At 38.7% G+C, this 17,240-nt stretch overlaps 1 protein-coding gene across 1 annotated transcript in view; it reads right to left on the bottom strand.

The window, feature by feature from the left end:
• Positions 1–381: 381 nt before the first annotated feature.
• The window catches only part of gpm6ab (glycoprotein M6Ab), a 32,097-nt gene continuing 15,238 nt past the window's right edge, over positions 382–17,240 (bottom strand). Inside the window, exons 3-7 of the mRNA XM_040147484.1 lie at positions 13,961–14,117; positions 12,124–12,277; positions 9,842–9,918; positions 9,591–9,656; positions 382–7,389 (exon numbers count right to left, since the gene is read on the bottom strand). Of these exons, the coding sequence (XP_040003418.1) occupies positions 7,237–7,389; positions 9,591–9,656; positions 9,842–9,918; positions 12,124–12,277; positions 13,961–14,117 (607 nt within the window). The 3' untranslated portion in view covers positions 382–7,236. The remainder of the gene's footprint in view (positions 7,390–9,590; positions 9,657–9,841; positions 9,919–12,123; positions 12,278–13,960; positions 14,118–17,240) is intronic.

The raw sequence follows: 17,240 nt of genomic DNA, 5'->3' as shown, positions 1-17,240 counted from the left end.
AGGGTTGATTATTTTGCTAAAGCTAGCGTAACTGATGCTGTTCTGTTCTTTCATCTTGTGGTAGATATTTGGTTGAATGTGGTTGAAAACCCAATCTGGAAAACTGGAGTCAGGGCAAGTACAGTCTTTTCCAATGTTCATATTTTTAACAGTCCTGTGAGAGCACTTACCTTGTTGATTATTTGTCATAATAACATTAACGTATCAATAGAATTCTATAAAATGTTGAAAATAATCTACAAAGCCTTTTAGACAACCAGAAAAGCATTATGTGAAATGAAGACACAAACTCAAAATATTCCCTTATTAACAATTACACACGTGTATTATTTTGTTTTATTTGTATATGCAAGCAAGTTCATGTCTTTACAAATAAAAAAAAGCCACTGTCTGCCCAAGCTATTGGCACAGATATGTACAAAAATGGAGGAGTGAATCAGATAAAGCCTGCTACTGAGCAACCAGAGTGAAGTACAAAAAGTCTAGAATATTATGGAGGAACAGAAAAAGATACTCCCTACATCCGAAATGTCACAGATTGAGATCGTCAGCTTTTAATCTGTGGTTCAGTTCCTGATGGACAAGAGCTGAATTTGTTCAGGCACAGAGAATCTGATTTTTCATCCTGCGATACAGAACTGAGGTTTTGCAGCTGCAAAAGCAGCCAAAAAAAAGATCAAATCTTTCTCCCAGAAGGTTAGAAATCAGATCTCATGCTTTATTATGCTGACATGGTCAGTTTTCTGAATCCTCTCACAAATGTGTGTGGTCAGGCTCATGGAATGGTAAAGTGAGTCCATGCTCAGGTGTGGTCAGTGGGTAGACAAGAAGGACGCAGGATTAGTACACGTCAATACAGATATTCAACTTTAAGTGGGTTAGAAAGTAAATGAGACACACAAATGGAGAGCGAGCAGCTCACATTCTCTTTCTGGTTAAAACAGCAGCTGGATCTTCTTGTGGCTGTTTAAACAGTAAATCTGAGGTTTTAGGTGATTTTGTTTCATTTAGGCCACAATTACACCACCTGGTAAAGATGACTCCGTTTTTTGCTCAAACTGCTCGGACTTGTTGCCCAAATGAAAAAATAAATACTTTCAGATCTATGCTTGCCACATTCTTTTCTCTGCCAGTGTTAATTCCTTGCATCCCTCTGAACCAAGGTAGCAGCAGTCGTTGTGGCCTACACTCACACCTCATTCTTCTCCTACCAGCGTGATTGTGCAACTCTGAATTTGCTTTGGAAGTAGCTTGAATTATTATTTTTGCCTTGTTAGCGTCAATTACATCTGGCGTTTTGGCTGTGTGAGCTGTGCTGACTGTGCTGTGCTGCTAGGTTACATGAAGCGTTACTTATGCATCAGTGACTCTTGTGTATGAATGTGAGTTGTTTAAAGCACAACAACATAGGAAATCAGACTTGGGTCACTTTTAAATTCAAATATGGTCATAAAAATCCAAACTGGACACCAGGAGCTGTGGTGTGAAAGTAGCCTAAATGCCCAGAAAGAGGAAGAGGATGTGAGCATGGGTGGGTGCAGGACAATGGGTGGCCAGAGCAATACATTACACCACATCTGCAAATCTTCTTTATTAGGATAAACAATAAAGAACACCATGATCATATCACTTAAGACTTGCAGTCATAGATTCATGCGCTTGTATGCCGGCAATTTACGGGAATGGATTTAGTGTTTACGTCTTGATTTCGTCAAACTGTCACAATATATTGCTCTGGTGGTAAACAACTGAGCAAGCAAGGTAGCTTAGAAACACCATTAGCAAGCGGAACTGCAACACTGCACACTGAAAAGTGGAAAACAAAACAAAAACAGCAGAACAGTGCCAGTGGGAAAGATTGATTTTTTTGTTTTGTTTTGTTTTAATCATTAAAATTATGACCATTGAATGCATAACCATGCCACAAACAACATCTAGATTCACTGTCTTTTTTTTTAATTTTTTTTTTTTAACCTAGTATGAGATTATCTTTATTATTATGAGTTCATTCATTTTCATCATTGTTATTTCTTCAGGCTATAACCGATGCTGCAAGACTATACACAGATCCCACAATGGGGATCTCAATGCACTTACACACCAAGAATAAGAGAGAGAGAGCGCTCACAATGGTCAATAAGTGCACAAAAAACTATTTTTTTTCTTTTATCTGAGGTTAAAAACACTGACAAGACATCCATTGTCAGGCAATGAAATGACAGAATACTGTAAAACTAGACCCTTAAAAATACTGACAGTACGCAGCCGAGACACCCTTGAACAAGTCTGGTGGAGTCTCCCCTAATCGACACCGATGGTATGTGGTTTTTTTCTGTTGTGTCAAATTTAGCTGCATTTACACAACACAAATAAACATATTTAAACTCTGTTTTATCCTGGAAGATTACACTAGATTCAAGACAAAAATCCAAGACAAGCAAGACTTTAGTGCCTCTGTGGAAACTCAGCCACTAAATGTCTAAATGCATGTTTTGTTGACTGGCTGTCTCTATCAGTTTGGTTTTGGTCTCTACGTGTGTATGAAACCTCACAGGTTCAGTATGAAACAAAACAGCTGTGAGATTTGATCACATAGTCTTTACATAATATTCTTCTGATATGCTCTAGGTTTTTAATATGGAAAGAAACAGACATTTTATTAGAGCCTGAAGGGCCATCTTGTGAGCATTCCTGCCTCTTAAAGGACTATGCTGATGTTTTTGGACGTTTTACTCCAACTGACATCTTATATAGTTTACATTTTTACCAAACTGTTTTCAAAGCACAAAGGTAGTTTTAGATATTAAATGTATTTAATACGCTTACATAGTCCAATATATCTACTACCATGTAAATTGTTTTCTAATTTAGGACAGCCACTGTGTTGCAAAGACTTGCAAAGAAAGCTCATATCATTCATGTGTGTGTAAATGCAGCTTTGGTGGGGAGTAGAAGCTCAGGACATTGGGACTGAACGACCTCCTCCAGACTCTGTAACCGATAGGAAATCATTCTCTTGGCCGCTCACCTCAACTGTTTCACATATATGTATATCTTTATACAGATTTAATGTAGCTACAGTGCTTAATACTGCCCACAAAAAAGTAAAAGAAAAAACACATTTCTCTTTTTCTAATTAAATGATTTCACATTTAAAAAGTTTCAGAGATTAAAAGTTGATACTAAAAGTGAAGTGATATCGGTGAAAAGTAAAAGAGCAAAGAACTATGGCTCAGAGTAATGGTGGTGGTGGACTGTGTATGTATTTGTTTGAGTGTGTACGTGTGTGCTGGTAGTTTAATCAAATCGAACCAGTCATCACCACTATCACCATCTTTATCATCAGTACAGTAATCATTCTGAAGACAAACTGAATTCTCTCTCAGTCATCTCTACTGGCAGATAGAGAATCACCTCTTTCCTTCACAGCTAGAACCTGGACATCACATACAACCGTCTTATTCTAATGGCTGGCTCAACAACACGTCACATATAATACAAACAAAACATCCCTGGATGCTGGTGAAAGACTATGTATAATTAGATCAAGTCTCAAATCTCTCTTTGTATACTGCTTAAGAACAAATTCATCCCTCCAGTGGGATCAACATTATTCTGATTTTTGGCATCATAACTAAAGGTTAAAACAAGTCTAATGTTTTAACTCTCTTTAAAAAACTAGCAGTCGCAAATAAATTGTCATTAAGTTTAGAATTGGATTCCAAAATCAAAATCCCAGTTTGAACTATCAAAATTTTAAGATCTAATCTGCAGATTTCTGAAAATATTGTAAAGTTGCATCCACGTAGTTCTGCAGATCCAAAAGTAATACAATATACAGCATACAATATATAAGCACCTAAGGAGATGAACTGAGACACCAAAAATGAACTGGAAACCACAAAGCTATCTAGTAAAATGAATCATTCTTAATCCATGAGTTTATTAGCTGGAACATCATTCATCTTGGACATCAGTCCACTCCAGTGGAATCAATCCCTGCAGCTGTTTTGCTGAGTTTCATCTTCTTTTTCCTGGTTCCTTCAGACCTTTTTTTGCTTTTTTTAGATTTTTTTATTTTATAATCCAGTGCTCCCACCACTCCATCCCATCACACCCATCCATTCAAACACCTTACACGCTCAACCAAACTCTACAAACAGCTATGCCATAAAATGCTTTTGGGAATTGAATCCTCAACCTTTGAAACCTTCAGTAAAGCCATTCCTGCACAATCAAGACACCACCCAGAAATCACAGTAGTTACCTGTTCGAATTACCAATTTCAACTGATAAATACATTTTGGTCACATTAGGTATTGTTGAAAGAATATAAAAAAGAAAACATAACATCAAAATGAAAGAATCGAAACTCGCAAGACGATTGCTGTATACACGTGTGTGTGTGCTTTGTGTGTATCTGTGTGTGCAGAACCACTGAAATACAATATCATTACATGAAAATGAAAAAGTGCACACCTGCCCCATTTAAATACCCCCAATGCTAAAATTTCACATAAACAATACTGATAACAATGTGCCAAAACTCAAGACAGTGAGGAAAAATATGATTTAACAGAGAATAGAACATACGTTAAAAAGACTTTGTGCTGTTAAGATGCTCTGTTTCTGAGGACAAATCACAAGTTTATACAAACTGGGGATGAAGAGGGAAGGACACAAAGCCCTGTTTCACTAGTTGTTTTACATGGCCTCTTTTTTATCCCTGCCACTATGGTAACATAATAAGGTTTACTCTGATAACAGAAGCCTGATATGTGTCATACCGTACAAAATAAAGCAATACTAAGAGAATTTAGATTTATTTATGACATCAATTCATCTGCCTACTTTATCAGTCAATATACTGTATGGTCTAATTATAATTATTAAAATTAACTATTAAGCCTGCTTAAACACATTTCATTTCAAAAATTGAACCTCCCACCCTGCAAATGGCAACTTGTGGGACATACTGTCTGTATGGTATGTGTAACAAGTATGTGTGGAACAACTAATGTAACTGGGCTCAAGATGAAGAGGTCATAGGATGGAGAAAGAGGAGGAAAGAGGTTGGACGAAAAGGAAAGAAAAGGGGAGGGAAGGAAAAGTTAGCAAAGCTACCCATTTGTACCTGGGAGGTACATACTGTATTTCCTCTGGGACCATATTTCTCTGCAATGCCAGTCATTATCAAGTGGCGAAACGACACGACACAGCATGACACCACCATACAACACTACCTGCACAATACCAACCATTCAGCCACATCTATGTTTGTGCATGTGTGTGTGTGTGTGTGTGTGTGTGTGTGAGTGTGTGCGTGCGCGTGAGATAGTGTGTGGATAAATTGTGTGTGCTGTGTGTAGTGCAGGTATTGAGGCTGTTGGGGGGAAAAGAGGAACATTGTCCTGGTGGTCAGCCCCCATATTAAATGATGAGTTCATAGACACCAAACTCATCCATGTGTCTGCTGATTTGGGCTTTAGTGTGTCATGTGAACAGCTCATAGCAGTTCTGCAAACATAGGCAAATTGAATCAGATGCTTCAGGCCACCAGGCACCAAACTAAAAATGTAACATTTCTTTGGGTTCTCCTCTTCATTGTTTTTTTGGTATTTCTTGACATAATGTTGACTTCTGTTTTTCTTGTGCTGTTATTCTACATATCAGGATAGTTGGAACTATTTTCTGGTCGGGGGTGCTGTTAATGGGGGGGTAGGCGTTGGCATGGACCACTACACCCAACGTATATTACAGACTACTTTACCCCTCGCACCGTTAACACTTCTTTCACGGTGCCCCAGCCTGGACAGCGCTGTCCAACATAGCAGTGCTGATTAGACTGAGCTATTAAAGCGCTTGACCGAAGGCTTTCATTTCAAATATCAAATACTTCGAGAAGTATACAGCTATTAAGAAAATTAGAGAGTAAGATTTAGGTCTTCAGTATTATGACAAAAAAAAAAAAAAAAGGTTCAAATCGAATCTAGGCACAACCACTCTATGAAGCAAGTGGCCTTACAGGAGCGAGTGAAGCTCAGGGTGGTCTCTGGTGGTCTGAAGGACATTGAAGCTGCCTTTTGGGTAGCCTCAGGAGGAAGGGAAGGAAGAGCAGTACTACTAAGTTGGGTGGGCTGCTGTCAGCCTAGTACAGATCTGGGAGGTGCAGGTGTCAACTTGTAAGCTGTTCTTCTGTCTCTCTCTCTCTCTCAGGCGCTTAGCTGGCTCAGAGAAATGGATTATCTGCTTTTGTGACATTTCCTTGAACCGTCTGCTAGCCTAATATGACTCCACTTGCTAGCTAACCGGGTCAATGTGTGCACACATATGCATCAAAAGTTCTAACATGCAATACGTGACATCTACATGAGAAGACAGACTTATCATTTGACATCTGACAATCACATCACCAGGCTATGAAAGCATACATTCTTTGTGTTGTAAGGAAATATGAAACACACAAATGTTTGTGATACATGTACTGTAATGTAAACAGATATATTTTGCTAATTTTCTAGTAACTTTTACATGGTCATTTTGGTTTCGTTCTGATTTTAGGCAAGTTGTAGTTGACTGCTTTCCACATTCATACATTGCCAAGCTAGTTTGAAAACAACTAACCAGTTATATTTCTGGGTGCTGAGGGAGAAGGGCTGAGGGCCATGTCAAATCTAGGCCTTTATCTTAAGAAATCTTCTTACAGATGATGTAGCCAGGTTATTTTTTGGAGCTATTCTAAGTGACTAATCATGTATACAGCTTCTCATCAGTAAGTTTTAGTGATAAATACCTTCCAGCTTCTTCTGATGAGGTGGTCTCTGCTTGTTATTTTGGGATCCATTTTTACTTTTAGGGTAAAGCTAAAAGCTTCTTTTCACTTTCAGGATGTCTTAAGATGTCAGGGTTAAAAGCATGTATGGAGCAAACCCACATAATGGATGCTAAAGTGTTAGCATAGACTGCCTGAGCCAATGACCTACTGCCAACACGAGGATGATGATGGTGTTTGTGTATTCATCATTTTTGTTATCAACTAATTCCTGCCCACTTGTGTCATTATTTGTGTGTCTGAATGTTTGTTGGTGTTTTTTCACTTGTGTATATACTGTATATTTCTGCTGTCCATGGGCTTGTGTCAGGCCCTGTGTGCGTGTGAGTGTGTGTGTTTATGCATGTATCATCTTGCATGTGTCTGACAGGTATGTGAGTGTGTCGTTTCTCGTGGATGTGTTTTTATGTGTATGCATTGAGGCGTTCTTTGGAGCGTGTAGAGTGGATGTCATGCAGCTCCTGTTCCTCCTTTGACTTGATGTCCTCATACTTCTGCATCCGGCTAGCATCCTTCAGGTAGCCCCAGTTGGCAGCTAGAGCCATCAGGAAATGGACCTGAGGGGGGAGAGGAAGAGTCGGGTACACGTAAAAGAAAAGTACACATGCAGCAAAGTGGACAACAAACCACTACTTTGATTTGAGCTTACTGACACCTTTAGTCCATGTGGTACCTGAGTCAGATAGATAGAGCTTGGATGACATGTACAATAATGAGTAAAACTGAGTGTAGAGGCCACCACTGAATCTCAAATAAGCCTTTCATACTACATCCTAATTTTATACAGTATGTATTATCTGTGATGGTCACAGTACACTATTTTTGTAAAAAAAAAAAAAAAAAAAACACAAACAGACAAACGAAAAAAATGAACTTTATTGTTTTGTACTAGAAGGAAATGATACAATAAGCCAATTGCTGCCAAACAACCCGAGATTGTGAAGATAAAATACTTGTTTTTCTAGATCACATTTTTAAGCATTTTGTTTCCTAAGTGTGTTGCACTGTGGGACAATACACTGCACACCAGTACACTCAAAATTCAATTGTTTGTTTGAGGTGCCCTACTACCCTAAAGGTCACAGCACCTACCACTGCAATGTCCTTTGTTTATTTCCAGTTGGGGACCTTTGTTGCATGTCTTTCTTTTTCTCTCTTCCTGTCTCTTTACACTTTCAGCTATCAAATAAAGGCAAAAATGACAACAAAATACCATCAAGTGTTATTTTAACACAGATCAATCCATTTTTATAGTAACAATGGATCACATGACTACTGTCATGTAAAAGGAGACTCTGCAGTTACGTTTCAGTCTAGGGCCTAACACTCAACTGTTCTTTTTCACTCTCATGCTCTCATAGTCATTTTTGGCCACGGCATTCAGCCGTCTAACTACTGTCTCAAAACCAGCATAAAGTTAGTTTGTAATATGCAACTGGGAGAAAGCTTAGGAAAACAAGGCCTGTTGATTTCTGGTAGAGAACAGAGCAGAATTTGTAGTAGGTTTGAGACAACAGCAGCTGTACTGTATTCCTTGCTCCAAGCCAATTTAGATGAAACGTATGGGGTTAGGGTTAGGGTGGAGGCTTTGGTCCTTCTGTCAAGGCTTTCGTCATGCGGAGGTGGGTGTGGTTTGATCTAAACTGGATTTTAAATAACGATGGAAGTGCACTGTATAGATTCACGCTCTCCCCTTTGGCTTGCTAAACTCTGGAGCCCCCTAGTGACCAAATACAGAGCAGTTACTTTTACTTTTCCTTTGAGGTTTTTTTTCCCAAGTGTTTTTTTGTATTGTATTACATTCCTACTGAACAAACCTATAGTGTTGTGAATACTTACTTTCTCTTTGTCAAACCCATGAAAACACCCTTTTACGTGCTCACCATACACTACTGCTTCACTGTAGAGGCCTAATTAACTTGCAAATACTGATTTGCATGTACATGCTTTAGCATGCATAGCCTTTGTAGGGATTCTCTGTCATGTTGCCTTTTAATATACTCTATATTTTCAGCCTTGATGTCTCAGTAGCAGGAGAAAAACCTACTATGCCAACTACCATAAAGCAGATATACATCTGATCCATCACTTTCAGTCTATGCTGTCAAATTAGACATCCCTCATACTACTGGGGTTCCTTTTTGTTTAAAGGATTCAGATTCTTTTGATTCTCTCAAAGAAAACTGTGGGGGAGATGGAGAGTGTTTCTGGGATAGACTCCAACCCCCTGTGACTGAGCTGGAATAAAAAGGTACAGGAAATAGATGGATGTATGTCAATGCAATGTGGAAAGGAGACAGAGATAAACAATAAGTAACACTATGTGCCCAGATTCGTAAATACCTGCTGAACTCATATGGTGGAGATAGGGATATCTCCATACACCTCAGATATCTGAATAGCTTGGTGACTCATCGTCTGTATTACTGCAGACAAACAAGAGTGGATTTACTCTTCTCTGCCTCTCTCTCTCTTTCTCTCTCTCTCTGCCTTTCTCTCTCTGTCTCCCTCTAGGTGTGTTTGAAAACGAGGCCTATTTCTATTATTTGCACTTCTAATGATAATTGAAACCCCCAGACGACAGAACATTTGGGTAAAAAAAAACTAAACATTTTGACCATAGAGCATAAATAATCTGGTGAGCGATGTGTCTTGTTTGTCCTCTTGTAAACTTTACCCATGAATTAGAGCTGATACCAGTCAGTACCAATAAGTACTACAACTAAATATCCGATCGGATGACAGTAGTTCTTCTCACCATGGCAATGACAGCAGCTCCTGCTCCTGCCAGTGCGCACACAAACAGATGGAAGGTCAAGTCCAGCTGCAACACACACGACAACTGTCATTTTTAATGGAAGTTAAGGGTTTTAATTTTGCTGCTTTATGTTTTGATACAAGCCACAAATCATTATATTTGCATCTGTATCATTACTAATTAAAAAAAACTTCAAAAAACACCAGCCATGATCCTCCCTCCTTTTCTCCCTGTTTTTTCTCTTTTCTTACCTCGTTGGATTTACACATCTTGAAGAACTTCTCAGATCCTGTACACACCTTCCTCTCCTCAGAGATGGTCACTGCTCCTTAAAAAAAAACCCAAAACAAAACAAAACAAAGAACAAAACAAAAAACATGACCACGGTGTGTTACCGGCGGGAGTGCTGATTCCAAGCCTTTATGAACCGGCAATTTACTTTTAAGTGAAATATTGCAATTGTTCCCCATGCGAAACGTTCATTAAATACAGTAATTAGTTTGCTGACAAGAGGCCCATTTGTAGTTTTTACATTTGGACAGTAGGTGGCAGTGCTGAAGGAGCATTTTTTTTTTTTTTTGGTTTTATGTGGGCAATGTGAAGAACAACATGGTGGACACTGCTATGACTGCATCATGTAAAATAATACATAAACATTACAATATCTGGTTTTAATACAGTATGTATTCCAAGCATGTACAAATGTGTATGACTAGAATGAATCAGTCTTGTAAGGATAACTTAATATGGTGTCAGAAGTCACTGAATTGAACCATAAACCACCGTGTTCTCATTTGTAAAGAAAGTTATGTAATTGCTGTAATTGAGCTTCCCAAAAGTCTCTACTGTGCCATTGTTAATAGTGCAATGGACCAAGTGCTTAGTCACTTATAGTTCTAGTATATTTATAACTTTATATAATTTAAATCTATATGTCTGTGCATTCTCCACTAAGGTCTCTAGTGGAAAAATTGAATTATTTTGAAATGTAGGTAATGTGAAAATCAATCTCTACAGTCTACAGTGACGAATTGTTGAGGGTTTATGGTGGATGCTTATTTCTTTAGAAATTTGTACTTGTCCAAATAGCCATTAGCCAACTGTTGTACATTTCTTGACTTTTTAAAAATCCCCTTTTTGTGTAATTGCTCTTCTGGAAATGGTTCAAGTAATCTGCATACTGTGTACTGCTGTTAAAATTGGTTACCCTGCCAAAAATGTTTGTGTAGAAACTCCCAAATATATAAATGTGCCCGCAGCTAAACATCAAACTTTCAGCTGAACAAAACTTTGTATTGTTGGAGTTTGAACTGCCTCTCCTGTCAGTTATTTTATGTTTATTTTGAGAAGTATTTACTTGTCTGCATAGTTTGGACTGCGTTGCTGATGGCACCGAAGACCATTAAGACATACTGGACTAAATTAGTTTAATTTAATTGACTCTTTGTTTTATGGTTTGTATGCTGTTATGTGACATATCCTTCCTCAGGTTGTCGGTTAAGTGCCAAGTGTACTTGAATAGTAACTGCTACGGAAGTGAAACTGTTGCTTAACCTTTAGGTCACAGGCCCGCCTTTCTAATCCCTGGAACAACACAACTGAGACAAACACATGTTCAGTCCACAGGCCTTCAGCCAACATCTACTAATAAAAACAGATACATAGCCTAGGATCAATAATTTTCTGTCTTAAAAACCACTACTGAAGGTAGATCAGATTAATCATTCCTTTTGAGTATCTGATTCTGGGCTATATACTGTTGGTACGGCACATGGTACACTGTGGGCTTTCTACTGGCAATTTGGCAGTTTTTTTGGGCACACACAGGTTTTTCCACTGTGTGTGCCAGTTTGGTATATTGGTGATTCGCCTGCACTAAGTGGGTGGATACACTCAGTATGTGTTCGGTCACTAATCGAGCATTGTAGAGAAAATTGGGTATCCAAGATCAGGAGGACCTCTACTTCACACCACTGGCCCACTGACACTATTTCAAGAGCAAAAGATGAATGGATGGACTGTATTCTAAAGCAGATAAACAGTTCCTGTGGATAATAAGTAAACCATTTCCACTATAATGAATCCCAAAGAGAGGAAAAATAGATTTTTTTTCAAAATGAGTAACTTGCAGTTGTGGTCTCAATGACATCATCCAGTATAGATCAATATAGACACCATGCTGCTCTTCTCAGGCCAGAGCAACACGGTGGGCAAAAGAATTTGCCAAAAACTGTCCTCTCCATGTGTTTGAATAGAAATGAGAGGAATACAAAAGTGTAACCCGACTGCATAAAAGATTCTGTGTATCTCTTATCAGACAAATTCTCTCTCACTTTCTTACTTACTACTGGGTTTGTGGAATCGCCAACATGCTGTAGGTAAAGACCATCAGCAGCCGTAACTTTAAGAACACTTCACAACACAAAGTAGAGATGGTTTCAATGAGAAAAATAAATATGACAGTGGGTAGATATGTCACATACATCTAACCACCCCACCCACAAGCGATAACTGATGTTATCATGGCAAATACCAAACTGACGCAGGTCCAGGCAGAGGTTGGCTCCCTCCACCAAGCTGGTGTTCTGACACATGGACCAAACATTGAAGTACATGAAAACTGGCAGGCTGGTGAATGCTGTCACTCCGAGCCACACCAGGAAGAACAGGTAGGCCAGGAACATCAACTGCAAACACAGGGACACAAGATAATGAGTGACAGAGACATCACCGATGACATGCTATTTAACCACTCTAAAACCACTCATCGACTTTTTATCTATTTTGAAAATTCCCCAGTGTTTTGGAAAATAGAATTCGCAGGTCATTTTATACAGATATGATCATGTGACATTTATGGTGCTGCATTCAGTATGTAACAGTATACAAAGTAGAGTCATTTATTTACTAAAATGCAAAAAGGACAGTATTTCTTCGCAACCTTCATTTCCCATTATGCTATTAACTCTTGGTGCTTATAAATTTGTCATTGACAAACAGGCGTAATTGTGTGTTCCCTCTGAGACATCAAAACACACTCACTTTTATTCAACACTGTGACCGCTCTTTCTCTATTATTCTCTCTTTTGCCTTTTAGCTTTCTCTCACAAGCTACAGACGTGTATGTCTGTATGCGTGTGTGTGTGTGTGTGTGTGTTTGTGTGTGTGTGTGTGTGTGTGTGTGTGTGTGTGTGTGTGTGTGTGTGTGTGTGTGTGTGTGTGTGTGTGTGTGCAAGTGTGCTGTCTCCAGAGGCCTACACCAGAAAGCCCTCCTATAAATTTTCCTGAGCAGAAGTGGACAATGGCGAATCTCTCTCTCTCTGTGTCCCTCCTCCACACAATAGTCACATTGAGTCTGAGGCTTGCAGTGATAAACATACAGAATATGTTTGTGCAGGGAATAACTGCACAAAGGTCAAGCTATTATAAAGAGTTAGACCAGTCTCAGGTTTGTTGCAACAGTATTTATTTCTCAGAAACACTATCCGTCCACGTTTGTTTTGCTTCAGTTGGCAGGGCCAATGCTGTTTAACATCATCACTTCATTCCTATTGTGGAATATTTATTCTAATAATTAAAAAAAATAATAATTCTTTACATTCAGTGTAGAGAATATATGTTTCTTAAATGAATAATATATACTGTACTGTGTGCACTGCTAATCCCTATATGTTGGTCTGTTCCTCGAATTGGGCATATAAAAGGACAGCTAATTCACTTAAAACCACCCTGATGCATCTGGGCTGCTCAGATTATGTAAAAGCTCAGCTCCATGCACATTAGTTCCTACTGAAGACATAAATCTTTAAAAATGGTGCACAAATATACTCTTGAATATTTTCAAACATTTTTGTAATTTCTTAAAACATCTAGGAACTGTATTTTTTTGCAAACATTACTCAAACAGGAGGAAATAGTGCATTTGCTGGGGGATAATTATCCTTGGTGGATAGATCCACAATTGCAGGTCTAGTACGAATTTACAGCAGCAGGACTGTGTGTGTGGGATTGATTCAAAATAAACCACAATTGTCATTTTTATGGTGATGAAGGAAAATGTCTCCCAGTGCAGCAGTGTGGATCACTGATGTGTTTTTAACAGTTTTTAACAACAGTGGAGCTCTATGGCGCTGAGGAATAAAATGTATCAGGCTGTGGAATCACACTTAATACTTGTTAGTCAGATCAATTCATCATTGGTTTTGGTCTCTTCATGGAACCAGACTTGTCCTCCTTTAACTACATGGTCTTTGCCATATCATTGCCATGTACCACAGAACATCTCACTGCCAGTACCCTATTTATTTTAAAGATACAATTATAAATTCCATTGTATCACATGAAATCTGTTAGTTTTGAAGTTCCCTTACGAATGCAGTCAGGCAGCGTCCACAGGCAGTGATCTTGAACTCTCCATAGAGATCCCTAATAGCTCCAGTGGTGAAAAAGCCCTCCACCAGCAACAGGACTCCAAACACAAAGAATCCAGCTGCAAGGCCGTAGATGATGTACTTCAGGATGTCAACACTGCGGAGAGAACACACACACACACAAGCACACACACAGTGTCAGCAGTTAATGAGTATTTAGTTATTTTAATCCTAGACTGCATCTCAGAGTGTTATTTGTAGACTTCATATGTATCTTCAGCTAAATCACCATGAGTAATTGCCATAAACGGGTCAGAGATAATAGTGAAGCTGGAGGGTGAGCCTGGGTCTGGGATAGAGGGTCGCTTGAGGCAGATGGGGGGGCTTGCAACTGATGGGCAGGGCTACCAGCAATTTTCAGTTTATGATAAAGTGGAAAACTCATATGCTCAGATCACTCACATTGGCATTTCTCCGATTTTCTTCCTCATATCTCAAAACAAACAACTGAGTGTGCTTTGTGGTCATAACACACGCCAGCATGTGTTCATGTGGAAGCTCATTTCTGCCACATGAAAACAAACAAAGAAAAGTTACTATAGCAACACTAGGACATAGTTTTGTCATACTTATGAGACTATTACAATAATGAGAAAAAAATGTATGGTAGTGGAAATGGGCTTCCATATACATCTCTATATCTGATCTGTGGCATGCCAGTTGGGGTCAAATGGGTCAGTTTTACCAGGTGGTGTAAATGTACGTGTATGTATGTTCCCAGTGTTAGTCCTACTTTTCTTAGCATGGAATTGGTGGTTTATCCCAGGATGTCACTTCCTGAACCTGCAGAAGGACAATAATTACTTGCCCAGGAAAATTTGTAAAATTCATTTCTAATTTATCATAGAGGTCAATGGGAAAACTGACAGCAGTAAGAATGTGACCTTGCCTTATATCCATTTCATTATCATGACCACTAATATAAAGGAACCTTATGGAGAGAGGAATAAGTCAATACAAATTGACTTGGCTCCCTTTCTCAGAAGGTGAGAGAGGAGAAGGCAGGGGAGGAGGAGAGAGGGAACTGGGATGTTAGAGATACTGGAGAGGGAAAGAAGCAGAGGAGGAAGTCATTGACATGGGGTTTCGAATTTTTTTCTCTCTGAAGGTAATTTCATTACTTTCCATTGACACAAGAAATTAAAACTAGCTTGACTGTGAGCAGCTAACTAACGGCTGTATTCTGAAAAACAGAGAGTGGAAGAGGTTAACCCTAATCCTGGTTGCAATATATTATTACTCTGCTAATGGTTGGTTAATCCCACCAACTCTTTGGTCCTGATATCAAGAGTTTCTGAAATTAAATTTCTTCTACCACCATCAGCCCAAAATTTCCACATATATATAAGAAATATCAAATAAATATCAAATGCTATGAAATTTACTGAATACATTCATGCTGCCCAGCAGATTAAATTTTTCCATATTGGATGTTTTTGATTTACTAACTTTCATCTAGATCTGTGGTTCCAAGCTGTGAATCAGAAAATGTAACCTAAAGTCACTGAGACTGGTATCATAGAGTCCTGGCTGTGTTTCCAGTTTTCACCATTTTATGGAACCGTTCCAAATCAGACTATGGATGACTTCGTCACTGCAGCCTGTCTCTCTGCTGCTGCTCTTATGGAGGGAGTGGTTCAAATTCTCCATTAACACATTTACAATAAAGAAAAACTAACATTCCATTTATGAATTCTGCTTCAGGGGGGATTTTGCTTTTAAAGGTTAGAATCTTGCTAATCAATAGTTACTTAACAACGTAACTCATTTTATTTCTGTAGTGTTAAATTGGTGTACATACATGAATGATATCTGGTTTCTGACAAAATCAGCTAAATTGGCTTTGGTTTGTTATTGCTGAATCATGTTTTTGCTAAAGGATACATTCAAATTTTCAAGTCAATCTTATTACAATATGTATATTGACAGAGTTATTGGTTGCTGTAATTGTTTCTCCTGTCTGTAAAGAGATCCCTTTTTAAAACAATTTCAAAAGTGATAGGAGACAACATCCATATTCCTAACTAGTCTGAGATAGACAAACAAAGTTGTCATTTTCCAAAGTTACAGTCCTTTTTTCGTAAAAATTCCCCTTTTTAAAATTACTATCCCTTTCTTGTAGGTCATCATGGGAACACCGTCTGTGGAAGCACAAAGGGGGAACTTCATACTACAAACACTATAAAAACACTGAAAATATCCACTTAATTTGTCTCGCTCAGATTGCTGAAGCCTCCTTTTAGCATCAACTGATTTCTTTCTTTTAGCTTAAAAGTCTTGTTTTGCACAGAATTGGAACTGTTGATGTTGTCCCCCACACTTATGAACCATAACCTTTAGGCAGAGCGCTGAAGTTACACTTGTATTGGCTGATTGGCTCCAGTTGTTTGCAATATGCTTTACAATGAGTGGCTCATTCACAGCTGTGCAGCTGGTAACATCCAATCCTATTCATTCAGCTGTACATCACGGACAATATAACCTGAAACACATTTTTTTTAAGCTTGTGCATGCTATTAAGCTGACCCTTACGAGAAATACTTTACTCAAACATGGTTACGGTTGTTCATTTTAGTTTTAGGATATTTCCCTTGCATAAAGATGCTTATGTAAAGTAAATAATAATATTAAGTTACATCTCAGATGAGACGAGCCCATGCTTGTTGCTTCTCAAAGGTTAGGCTGTTTGAGTCTTACTAAATGTTCATCTGAGGTAGTCTATCAATGCTACCTCTCAGATGAGGAGGGCTTTGCTAGCATTTGCAGGGAATTGCAACATACTTGTGTTAGTACCATAAGTTAGGTACATTAGAGTCTAAAATATTTCCCTCGGATCAGGACACTGCTTTAGTCTGCTAGATGTTTATCTGAGGTATTCTGTCTGGGCTACAACTGAAATAAGAAGGGATTTGCTAGCATTCAAGGAGAACTGCAACATGCTTGTTGCTTCACATAGGTAAGGCACATAATAGGTTTCCCCATGAATCAGGATATTGTCCTGCAACATGTTTATTTGAAGGCAGCCAGGAAGTTGTTTGAGCTACTTATGAGATGATATGGGCTTTGCTAGCATTCAAGGGAAATAGCAACATGCTTCCATATTAAGGATGATGGATGGCAGGGGCTCTGTTATTTTGGGGGTTTTCATGCGCTCCCTGCTGATACTTACCTAACATTGTGATGAATTACCTCAAGCAAGTTTCAAGTCTCTGAAAGCTGA

This window comes from Xiphias gladius, chromosome 15 (assembly GCF_016859285.1).
Source record: "Xiphias gladius isolate SHS-SW01 ecotype Sanya breed wild chromosome 15, ASM1685928v1, whole genome shotgun sequence".
Lineage (NCBI taxonomy): Eukaryota > Metazoa > Chordata > Actinopteri > Istiophoriformes > Xiphiidae > Xiphias > Xiphias gladius.
Note: the sequence above shows the minus strand (reverse complement) of the source record. Positions and strands in the feature narration are given on the sequence as shown.